This window comes from Leuciscus leuciscus, assembly GCF_965113295.1.
Source record: "Leuciscus leuciscus genome assembly, chromosome: 1".
Lineage (NCBI taxonomy): Eukaryota > Metazoa > Chordata > Actinopteri > Cypriniformes > Leuciscidae > Leuciscus > Leuciscus leuciscus.
The window spans coordinates 58909442-58921483 of record NC_138725.1 but is presented as its reverse complement, the minus strand read 5'-3'; the positions used below and the strand labels follow the sequence as shown (position 1 = coordinate 58921483).

Below are 12042 nucleotides of genomic sequence, written 5' to 3'. Positions count from 1 at the left end.
GTTTTCATGACTATGTATGAAACAAGACAGCGTTTATGCTGCTGGTGTAATGTTCAGTGAACGTTGAAGGAACGTTCTCTGAACCATGACGCGCACAGCCTAAAATAAACGTTCTATTTCCAGTCAGAAATGCGTCTGAAAAAGCGCTTTTCTGAGAGAAAAAAAAAAATATTGCACTTGGAACCAAAAAAAAAAAAACTTTGGTTGGGAGTGAGTCTGATATATGTGTTTAATCCCATTGGGCGCGTACAATTATTATCGGCAGTGATCTAGAGCCGTTTATTATTTACCGCAGCTGCGTCTGCGTGCGTCTTTGCCTTTAAGGACCTGCGACATTTTTTTCCCCCATACGAACGTCCAGTTGTCTACCACAGATAATCTTTGTGTTGTAGACTTAGGTTTTAGAGAAGAATGCGCTGATGGTTTCTTTAAACTGATCTCGATGTTTATGGTGTAATTTGCGTCGGCTGAACACAAACGCCGAAGGGGCGCGAGAGGACGACACCGCGCTCGAGAGCATCGCGTGGAGGAGGGGACGAAGACACAAGAGGGGGTGTTCACTCAAAATATACTATCCCTTTAAAACAAGGGGGACACGGCGGTGGGGGAGAGATAGCGGGGCAGAGAAGACGGGATAAAAAAAGAAAAGGAAGAAAGAGCGAGGGTGGGAGGGTGAGAGTATTGCAGGAAAAAAAAGGAAAAAATGTCATCCTCTCGATTGAAATGCCGAGGCGGAGCCATGGACGACGACCGGTGAACCGCTCGCCTGACACGAATGAGATTTAACGCAACGCCGAGGCTCGCGCAGATGCCGCTCGGGGCCTGGATGGAGAATCTTATAATAAAAAAAATGATGGAAATATTTTTATCAACGCCATGCTACCGCTTAGAGCAAATGAAACATTAAACTGCCATTGTAATTGTATTATCCTTGCATGAATTATTGCACATCGGTCTAATTTACAAGAAAACATAAAATGCAGAAATTAATTTTATATAAAATTTTAAGCATGATTGGCCACTGTTATGTGGCAATGGGGTGTTAATAACAGGGACTATGATTGACAGCTGTCATTTCTTAATGTTTTTTAGTATTTTGAAATAGGGTAAAATGGATATTAATTTATGAGTGTCAGAGCAATTTGCATTCTTTCACTTTTTAAATTTCAATAACATATCTTTATACATATGTTAGTTTTACATTTTGAATACAAAGCATATATACATGTGATAAAATAGTGGAAGAAGTCGTTCATTGTGGGGGAAAAATCGACTAGTTGATTTCAAACGGCATCTGTCCTGTTCTACACGTCATGATGGATGCAGCTTGGAGCAATTTCCTCTTTCAGGTAAGACAAAGATTATATGTCATATAATCATGTTAATAGCTATTTTGTTATTTAATTAAAATTAATGCCATAATAGTTAGCATTTGTCCATAATGTACTTTCATTCACAAGTTAAGGCATAAGAATGTTTAAAATCTGTGATTTTGCCCCTTCTCACAGACAACTCCGCCTTCACAGTCCCAAACTGACGCGACCCTCCAATCAGATCTTCTCCCGGAGCTCACGGATCCCGCTCAGGACCCGCCCCCTGAGCACATAGCCCCGCCCCCATCCACGGTGGACACAGCAGCGCTGAATGAGGAGCCTGTACCGGGTGAGGGAGGGGCAAAAGAGGACGGTGGGAAGGGAGAAAACGAGGTTAGACTGTTTGTAGTTGTGACTTTAGTGGCTGCCGGAGATTGGAGAATAATGTAGCCTGAATGGGTGAGAATGCTGATGGATCCATTTATTTGCATAAGGTTGGAATATTATTAAGGATGCCTACACGTTTTCTCTCTGTGCTACTGTTGGGTTCCGGCAGTAAATCATTTCCTCCATAAGGCAATTGATTTTGAACAATAACTTATAAACCTTTTAAGACCATCAAAATCCATCCAGAATCCGTGGTATTTGCTTCTGCTGAAGCCGTCAGCCCGCATTATGCTTATTTTTATTTTCAAATAATTGTGTGTAACAGTGGAATTCCCGGTGAAAAAATTACACCAATCAGAGAGTCGAAAAAAAGTAACACACTTCAAAAAAGCTCTTTAGCTCCACCCACTCCCATGAAGCACTGCGAATGACGTAATCGAGTCGATTTCTCTACGCTCTCAAAATACTGAAACGTTTGTATACATGCATATTTTGCAATAAACTAATAATATATTGTTTTATAGATATAATCAACATTTTTAAATGAATAGTTTTATATTTCTCCATCATTTTTATTTTGATTATGCTGTTCGCAATGCTTCATGGGATTGCAGTTCTTTCCCTCAGTAAAGCCGTTTAGTACACGGTCTTGTACCTTTGTATTTTTGTCTGATTTTCAAATTCTTTCAAAAGAAATTCTTCGAATCAAAGTTTGTATTGTTGTGATTCACCTTGTAGCTGGTGGGAAATCCCTATGGGAAAAATGAATAGAAAGAATAATTCTGGAACCGGCGCCATTGAAAATGGGAGCGGGCTCTGTTACACTCTATACCTGAAGAGAGATTTGCCATTCAGAGAAGTTGCTGTTACTATAAAAACAGAAACCAGGTTAATGAACCAATGTCTTTTTGTTTATTTTATTTATTTATAACAGTTTTTATACAAACATAAAACAGATTGAAATCTCACAAAATGTATACTTAAAGTATGCTATACGTAAAACAACAACAACATTTTTTAGAAGCTTCGACCTTAGAAAAAAATATCCTTTTGAGGTTTAGAGCAGCAACCATTTCAGCCAACCATTTATGAAAGCGGAGTGGTAAGGTGGACTTCCACTCCATCAGAATCACCCTTTTATCCACCACCACCATAACAAACATAAGAGACAGTTGCTGAGAATGTGTTAATGCCAAGATAGGGTCAGAACACCCAAGCAAAGCTAATTCAAGATCTGGTCTGAAATCTTCTGAAATCTGAAAAAACTTTCAAATAAATGTCTTTATTGTTAACTAAAACTATTAAAAATTGGTAATTGAAATAAAGCTGAAAGAATATATATATATATATATATATATATATATAAGTATTAGATTAAATTAAAGTTAAAGAAATGTTGGCAAAAGCTGACATACAAAAATGTATAAAATGAATATGAATAAAACTGGGGGGTTAAAAATCACGTTCTGGGGGGTAAAATCATAGTTTTCAAAAAAAAAAATATATTTTTACCCACAGAACGTGATTTTTACAGGGAACTGGAGCTGGTTGGTTTGGTTCAGTCTTTGAAGTCTGTACTGCAAATCTTTTTCTAATCCATTAGTTGAAAATACTCTAAAAGCAAGATAATGATAAAATGCATAGATAAAGCATTTTTTGCACTTAAGTTTGATGCATTAGTGCAACAACAAAAAAAAAAATCCATCCAGTTTTTGTCAGTAAGTGGAGAGAAAGAAACTGGATAATGTGATTTCACATCTTATTGTAATTACTGCGTCCAAGCTCTTAAGTAGGAACTTTGAAAGGAGCGTAGTATGTTTTAGAGTTCTTTCCTAATCCTAGCCTAGGTGTTTGTTTGCAACAAATAGACTACACCTGTGTACGCATAGCATACTGAAAGTGTTCTTTAACCTTCTTTTTCCCAGTGAAGCCAGTCACGCGACCAGCGCGGCCTGCACACATCTGCTCCATATGTAATAAGCAGTTTAAGAACAGCTACAACCTGCGGCGTCACCAGTCTGTCCACACTGGAGTGAAGATGAAGGACAGAGCCGCTAGAGAGAAAGTAGACGGAGGGAAGGCTGGAGCACGATTGGAGAGGCAGACCATCCCCCTTTCTCTCCTCCAGCTGTCTATACCTGCCTCCATACCCACGGCAGTCGACCCCATGGTCCATCCTTCCCCAATCTGCAATCAGCAGGTAGAAACAGTCGCTGTATCTATCGCCCCGGCAACGGTTGCCATGACAGTGAACCAGACCCTCCCTACTGCAGTGGTGGTTACTGGGACAATGGTGCAGGTTAGGTTGATTTGTGTCTTTTGGTTAATACTTTGCATACCTTTGCTGCACTTCCCTTGTTCTTGCTTTGACTTTCCCCCTCATGCCATTGTCTCTCATTTTTAACTAAAGCTATTAGGCACTTTTCATAAATTAAAAAATAGGGTCTTAAATAAATTAAAAATCTAAACCTTTTATTTTTCAATTCATTTTATGTGAGGTTTGACATTATTGCAACCAGTTTCAGTTATTCCGGCCTTTAGGGTTGAATGGCTAATTTTAGACAGATTCATAGTTTTACCTATCATGTCTCATGACACAAAAACATGACATTTATGACTCTCAAATAGTAAATGGGACACTAATTTTTATACTATTCATGGAAAGTGCCATTTAACATTATTTAATAATTTTTTCTCTCCCGTAATGAACTAAAATAGTCGGTTTCAAACATTCTACCTCCCAATTCCCAAGACTCTGCAAAAATCAGGCTATGGCGTCAGTAGTTGTGTAACATGGTCTCATTCCTGCTCTCACCCCATTTGTTGAACACTTACAGTCAGTTGGTTAGTAGGTCAGCAAACATTGTGCTTGTTGTACCCAGAAGACACTGAAAGATTTGCTGTGGCTCTAAACACAAAAACTTGTTTCATAAAATCTGAAATTCTGTGTTACTGTTTTTCAGGCTGCACCAAATTGCAACATCAATGATAACCTAAGTAATCCCACCCCGATTCAAATATCTATCCCAATAACAAACCCGTTACCCATCAATCCAACTCCCAATCCTAATCCCAACCCCAACCCTAACCCCAATCCAGTCAGGAAGAACCATGCCTGTGAGGCATGTGGGAAGGCGTTCAGGGACGTGTACCATCTTAACCGGCATCGGTTGTCCCATTCGGATGAGAAGCCGTATTCCTGTCCAATCTGCCAACAGCGGTTTAAGAGAAAGGATCGAATGAGTTATCATGTTCGGTCACACCAGGGAGGAGTGGAGAAACCCTACGTGTGTCCGCACTGCGCCAAGGGCTTCTCACGGTAAGAGAAAAAGCTTTGCTCACCTGCACACTAGTTGCATAAACATACTTCATCCATCAGTGAGCTGAGATTATGAGGACAAACTGTTTATCAGGCCAGTCCACAGCAGGTTTCAGCAGTGAGAGCATTATACTGCAGTTCTGACAGTGTTTAACTGAAAGCTATGGAGAAATGACCTAATTACTAATTTGAGACTGAAAATAGGTTAGTGATGTGGAAAAAATTACCTGTCTGTATTTATCAATCTGTCTCATATATTTCAACACACATCTACATCCATATGCAGAGCACTACAATAAGTCGAGCCAATAATAAAAATATATATATTTTGCCTGGTTTCATTTTCACTTGACCTTAGGCCTATAAACTATCATTACTATTTTTAATGTTTTTTAAAGAAGTCTCTCATCAAGCCTGCATTTATCTGATCAAAAATACAGAAAAAACTATAATATTGTAAAATGTAATTATTCCTGTGATGCAAAGCTGAATTTTCAGCATTACTCCAGTCTTCAGTGTCACATGATCCTTCAGAAATCATTCTAATATTATGATCAATATTTCTATTTTAAATAAATTCTGCTCTTTTTAACTTTTTATTCATCAATAAATCCTGAAACTATATATAAAAATAAAAATGTATACAAAAATGAAAAAAATATTAAGCAGCACAACTGTTTTCAACATTGACAATAACTGAGTATCAAATCAGTATATTAGAATGATTTCTGAAAATAGAATGTTACAAAACATTTCCAGTTCTAGAAATGGATTTCTAGAGTCCTGGAAAAATGTTTTTTAATGATTTCTGAAGGATCATGTGATTCTGAAAACTGGAGCAATGATGCTGAAAATTCAGCTTTACCATCACAGTAATACATTACATTTTATAATATATTAAAACAGAAAAGAGTAATTTAAAAAATAAATTTTTTTCAAATAAATGCAGCATTGGTGAGCATGAGAGACTTCTTTCAAAAACATAAAAAATCTTACCAACTCCAAACTTAAAATATACATATTTATAGTATAAACTACATTATATTATATATAATTCATTATATTATTTTGTATGTATAACTATAGTTCGATCAGCTCATCTGATAAAACAGCGCTTGCAACTTTGAGGTCACAGGTTTGATTCCCATGGTGTGCAAATGCTGATCAAAAAAATATTTACTTTTGAATGCAAGATGGTTTGGGTAAAAGCATCTGCTACATGAAAATATGTATATAATTAACGAAAACAACTGTACAACCCATGCCATCCTGCTGTTTTAAAGGAGCCTTGATGCCACAGACAGATCTCTGCTGACTCTAGTTCATATAGAGATGAAGTGCAGCATGAACACACACATGCACAAGGGTCTCTGCTGGTTACTGTGGTTTTGTGTGTATTGTATTCTTTGGTTGAGCCCTCTCTCTGTCTCCTCCAGGCCTGACCATCTCAACAGTCATGTGCGACAGGTGCACTCTACAGAAAGACCCTTCAAATGTCCGGTAATACAGATACAGCTCTACTTTTCTAGTCTCTCTGTCTTCCTCTCTCTATTTTTCTTTCTCTTACTCTTTATCACTGTCTTTAACTTCCTCTTGCATGCTCTGTGTGTTTTGACGTGCCTTTGATTACCTCTATTCTTCCTCAGACTTTAAAACAATAAAAGTGTTCATTTCTTTTACTTCTATATAATTACTTTCTATATAAACTCTTTACTTCTTATATAATCGTGAAAAAAGTATGTATTACTTTGATCTCTTATCTTTTATTATTATCATATATTTATTAAACAAAACACTTTTGTGAATGTGTATCTTTAATTATGCTGTAATATAAAACTACTGTTCAAAAGTTTGAGGTCAGTTACATTTTTTAATGTTTTTAAAAGAAGTCACCTTATTTTCACCAAGGCTGCATTTATTTGACCAGTTATACAGTAAAACAGTATTATTGTAAACAATATTGAATAATACTGCAATTTAAAATAGCCTTCACTTACATTTTTTTTAGGAAAGAAATTAATACTTTTATTCAGGATTAAATTGATCAGAAGTAACAGAAAAGGCTTTTTTACTAATTCTTTTTCTAATAAGTTTTTTTTTACTTTCTTTTCATAAAAAAATCCAAAAAAATATTAAGCAGCACAAGTGTTTTCAACATTAATTATAAAAAAAAAAAATGGTTCTTTAGCACCAAATCTTAGAATGATTTTTGAAGGGTCATGTGACACTGAAGACTGGCGTAATGATCGTGAAAATTCAGCTTTGCATCACAGGAATAAATTACATTTTAAAATATATTCAAATACAATGTATTTATTTTTAATTGTAAACATATTTCAAAATATCACTGTTTTGTATTTTTGATCAAATAAATGTAGCCTCGGAAAGCCTTGGACCAGATTATTCTTTTCCTTGTTTGTTTTGGCTCTTTATCAAACTTCAGGCCATTTTATTACAGTATTGCATGTGCTTCTCTGCTCATATGTGTGAAGACGTGTATGTGGGCTGCAGCCATATGTGTCTGGCAGTGCGTGTGTCGAGGATGAGTCATGATGTGCGTGATGAAGGCGAATAGGAATAGAGCTGGAATACCATGATGAAGATTGTGTTTGATGAACCGAGATGTTTGTTTGTGCAGACCTGCGAATCCGCGTTCGCTACTAAAGACCGGTTACGAGCTCATATGATCAGACACGAGGACAAGGTTCCCTGCCACATCTGTGGCAAACTTCTCTCTCCTGCTTACATCACAGATCACATGAGGGTCCACAACCAATCACAGCATCACATCTGCCACCTCTGCAACCGCAGTGAGTCATTGATTATTTCATTTGTGGTTAGTGGTTACCTTTTTTTATTATATTATTATCTGTTTATTTAAAACTTTTGTGAATGTGTATCTTTAAATATGATGTAATACACACGGCTGTTCAAACGTTTGGGGTCAGTAATTTGGGGTCAGTTTTTTTAATGTTTTTGAAAAAAGTCTCTTATTCTCCCTAAGGCTGCATTTATTTGATAATAAATTTAGTAATATTCTACAGTATATAAAACAGTAATATTGTGAAATATTGCCATTTAAATTAACCATTTTCTATTTTAAAATGTAATTTATTCCTGTGATGCAAAGCTGAATTTGTAATTACTCCAGTCTTCAGTGTCACATGATCCTTCAGAAATCATTCTAATATGATGATTTGCTGCTTAAGAAACTTTAATTATTATTATCAATGTTGAAAACAGTTGCGCTGCTTAATATTTATGTGGAAACTGATATTCTTAGATGAATAGAAGGTTAAAAAAAGAGCATATTTTGAAATAGAAATATTTTGTCTTTTTTCAATATTATAAAATTCTTTACTTTTGATCAAATCTTACTGACCTCAAACTTTTAAACTTTTACAAAAAAATCAGTAACTGGTTTCACCAAATAATTTATTTTAAATTTGTTTGATTTAACCTGATAATTTTAGTGAGTGTCTTTTTATTAAAAACAACTCAGCCATTTGCTTGTGAATTGGACTATACTGGCTGTATGTTTTTGCATTTTAAAAGAAAGACATGCTGACTATTTATTGTCTTTGTTTTGTTTCAGGCTTTTTATCTCATCAAATTTAATTCAGACTTTAACTTTTGTTAATTAACAATTTAATACATCATATTTTACTAAGGCTCTGTAGACTGAATCATTCGGCTACTTACTCTTTGGCTCAAAATACTCTTATGAGCTGATCCTTTGAATTAATTATTTAAAAAGACTCACAAGTGTTCTATGCTCTATCATGGGAGTTTAAATAAATAAAAAATAAACTGCATAGTTTTGGCACTGTTGTTCATTTTTAAAATGAATTATTTTATAATGTACCAAGTTAGGAGGTTCCCTGTATAATTTACAGCACCGAGAAGGTGACAAGAGACAACAATTACATTTTTCATAAAAAATCATCCTTGTTTTCCCCTAGGTTTCACCACGCTGACGTACCTGCGCGTCCACGCTCAGAAGCACCATGGGCAAGAGTGGAAGGAGAGTGGGGTCGGCCGTGGCTCAGGCCCAGGCGGGGTGCTGTTATGCCAGCTGTGTGGGGTACACTGTAAGACGCCGACGCAGCTGCAGGGTCACATGGCCACGCACGCCAACCAAACGGACCCCAACGTTCCTTGCCCCATCAGCAGCAGCAGCAGTTCAGTGCAGACAGTGGGCACAGCCACTCCTGTTTCTAGCACTCCAGTCACAGTTGGGCTGCTGGTGACTGACTGCTCCAGCATTGCTCCTCAGAGCCACAGCTAGCCCACAGCACACCACGAGGAGGGAGGGAGGGAGGGCGGGGTGGATGAAGCGGGATTAATGGGTGGGATGGGAGAAAAATGTGCAAGACGATGGGCCTAAGATGGACAGGTGAGCAAAGGAACTAGATTGATGAATCAGATATTCACAATATATTTGCAGTGATTTTGCTGCCACATAATTGAAAGTTGCAGAGATTTTAATGCAATTTTAATTTGCCCATTCATTTTCCTAAAGACTGATTCCATGATCTCTGCTTGTCTTCTGATTAGTGGATGTTTTATTATTCGTATTAAGTTTGTTTCATTTCTGTGAATCAGTTCAAACTGCCATTTAAATTAGGGATGCACCGATATGAAAATTTTGGTCGATACCGATAACCGATAATTCTTTTTATTTGAAACCGGATAACCGATATATTGGCCGATAAATCTAAATCCAAATTTAAAATCCATGTCCCAAGCACACAATAGTAATGTTCTAATCTATGTGACAGACATGTTGCATTTAACTGTCATATTTCAGGCAATTCAAAACCATCAGGGCAAACTGATGCATCTGAAGTGTAATAAATGTAAAAAAGGGAAATAATTCATTATTTATGCTCGATGGTGTCCTTCCAGGCAGCTAACCCTAACCTCAACCTTAAACCTACCCATCCCCTCGCTGCCTGGAAGGCGCCGTTGAGGGCTAAAAACACCAAACACCTTATTTATCGGCTGTAGTATATCGCCAACATTTTCTTATCTGGCCGATAACGATAACATAAAAAATTAACCTATATCGACCGATACCGATATGGTGGTCGATATTTCGTGCATCCCTAATTTAAATGAATCAACAATTTGGTAATTTGGTCAAAGTCTGCATTAATTTGATAAATAATTCAGTAAAAACTGTAATATTGTGAAATATTATTAGAATTTAAAATAACTGTTTTCTATTTTAATCTGTTATAAATGTAATTTATTCTTGTGTTGGTAAAGCTGAATTTTCAGCATCATTACTCCAGTCTGTCACATGATCCTTCAGAAATCATTATAATATGATGATTTGATGATCAAGAAACATTTATCGTCTTCATCAGTGTTGAAAACAGTTGTGCTGCTTAATATTTTTGTGGAAATCGAGGAAATAGAAATCTTAATAACATTATAAATGCCTTTACTGGTCCAAAATGATGGTCCAAAAAACATTAAAAAATAAATAAAAAAAGATAACCCCCCCCCACATTTCTAGCCACTGTAGAGAATATGAATAAATATTTAGATATTTGCATACAATCACATTTCTCTATTAATAAACAAATTACATAAAAAATTTGGACAATATAAATTACAAAAACAGATTTTTTTTTTATCACTGACGTTAGTACTGAGTGATATAGCAAAAGAAATAAGCTATATCATGCTAATGTTAAGTGATAAAAAAACAATCTGTTTTTGTCATTTTTGATGTAATTTGTTTATTAATAGAGAAATGTGATTGTATGCAAATCAGCATTACCAATCAAACCTCACCTGTTTTCTCACTCCACAAGGATAGCCATGGAAACCTGCCCCTCCCATCCACCTCAAATCTTGCTGCCACTGTGCTGGACATGAACGACTCTCCTCAAAACAGGTGTGACTTTTGAATGAACTCAAGAAACATGAACCTGCTTCAGATTCACTTTTATGTGCAGACCGCGCAGCAAGTCTCACTGGATTGCGTATTCTTTGATCTGGTCTGATTGATAGTCTATATATGGATACCGTGTTTTGAAGAAGAGCCTGCGAAGATCTGATAGACATCTGGTTTGGGTGTCGCTACATTTTCCTGCAAAGTCCCATTGGAGAGTTCACTGGTTTTAAATGTAGGCTGTTATTAAGTGCTGTCCCAGTTCATTATAAAAAAATTTAAAAAAATCCACTGTTGAGGAATGTAGAGCACTGAGAGGAATCGACACATTTTGCATCCCAACCATTTCCTTATATTATAATGGCTCATATCTACATGATCTTGAAGTTCAGGAAGAGATGCATTTTATAAATGAATTTAGGAGATTATTCCATCATAAATGATCTTGACATGAATGACAACATTTAAGTGGATCAAATATAGTGCCATTTCCTCTCATTTAAACGTGGTCACAAGGACAAAATATTTATATTTGCAATGTACATATAGTATACGTGAACACAAAAAATGTGTCAGTATTTTTTTGGACTCAAGACGTTAAACAAATGTAACAATGTTGATTATATTGAATAAGATCTGTAACCTATGTTTCCAGTTATGTTTGTGTTGATGCTTGTTTAACGCCAATATGTGTTGGTGTCGATGTGCTCCTATCCTAATTATTCTATGTATAATGAACATGCACCTAATTATACTGAATTTAACTATTGCTGTCTCGCTTGATTTATTGAGATATCATGTGTATGTACATTTATCTATTTGAATCACAGTTGCTATAGTGATAAAAATGGGAGGGGAAATTATTCTTTTGAAAGAAAAGGAGGGAAAAAACTATCTAATATGAAATAAATATTGCACAAAACAGCTCATTTTAAAAACATCAAATGCCTGTCCCACCTCAGAGGTCTCAAACTTTAAAACTATACAACAATTAATATCATAGGTCATAATATTTTATATATTTAGCTTCAGTTTTTAGTTTTAAGGTGCTTTATGGGCATGGTAAATATTCATATTGCCAACGCCTTTACAGCATTGCTATGTAAAATACAAAATAA

At 36.0% G+C, this 12042-nt stretch overlaps 1 protein-coding gene across 4 annotated transcripts; it reads left to right on the top strand.

Moving 5' to 3' along the window:
* Window positions 1-226: 226 nt before the first annotated feature.
* Window positions 227-11691, top strand: maza (MYC-associated zinc finger protein a (purine-binding transcription factor)). 4 transcript variants are annotated; one of them, XR_014209868.1, is made up of 8 exons: window positions 253-1349; window positions 1509-1662; window positions 3626-3999; window positions 4664-5019; window positions 6456-6519; window positions 7658-7829; window positions 8982-9415; window positions 10850-11691. XR_014209868.1 is itself a non-coding variant. In XM_082183994.1 (7 exons), exons 1-7 carry the CDS (start codon window positions 1314-1316, stop codon window positions 8994-8996), a joined length of 1197 nt encoding a protein of 398 aa, XP_082040120.1. In that variant the 5' UTR covers window positions 227-1313; the 3' UTR covers window positions 8997-9136. The 4 variants fall into 4 exon arrangements, 2 of the variants coding, with proteins under 2 accessions (XP_082040120.1, XP_082040119.1); XR_014209869.1 differs by having other exon boundaries at window positions 10845-11691; XM_082183994.1 differs by lacking the exon at window positions 10850-11691 and having other exon boundaries at window positions 227-1349; window positions 7658-7855; window positions 8982-9136.
* The last annotated feature ends 351 nt before the right edge of the window (window positions 11692-12042 follow it).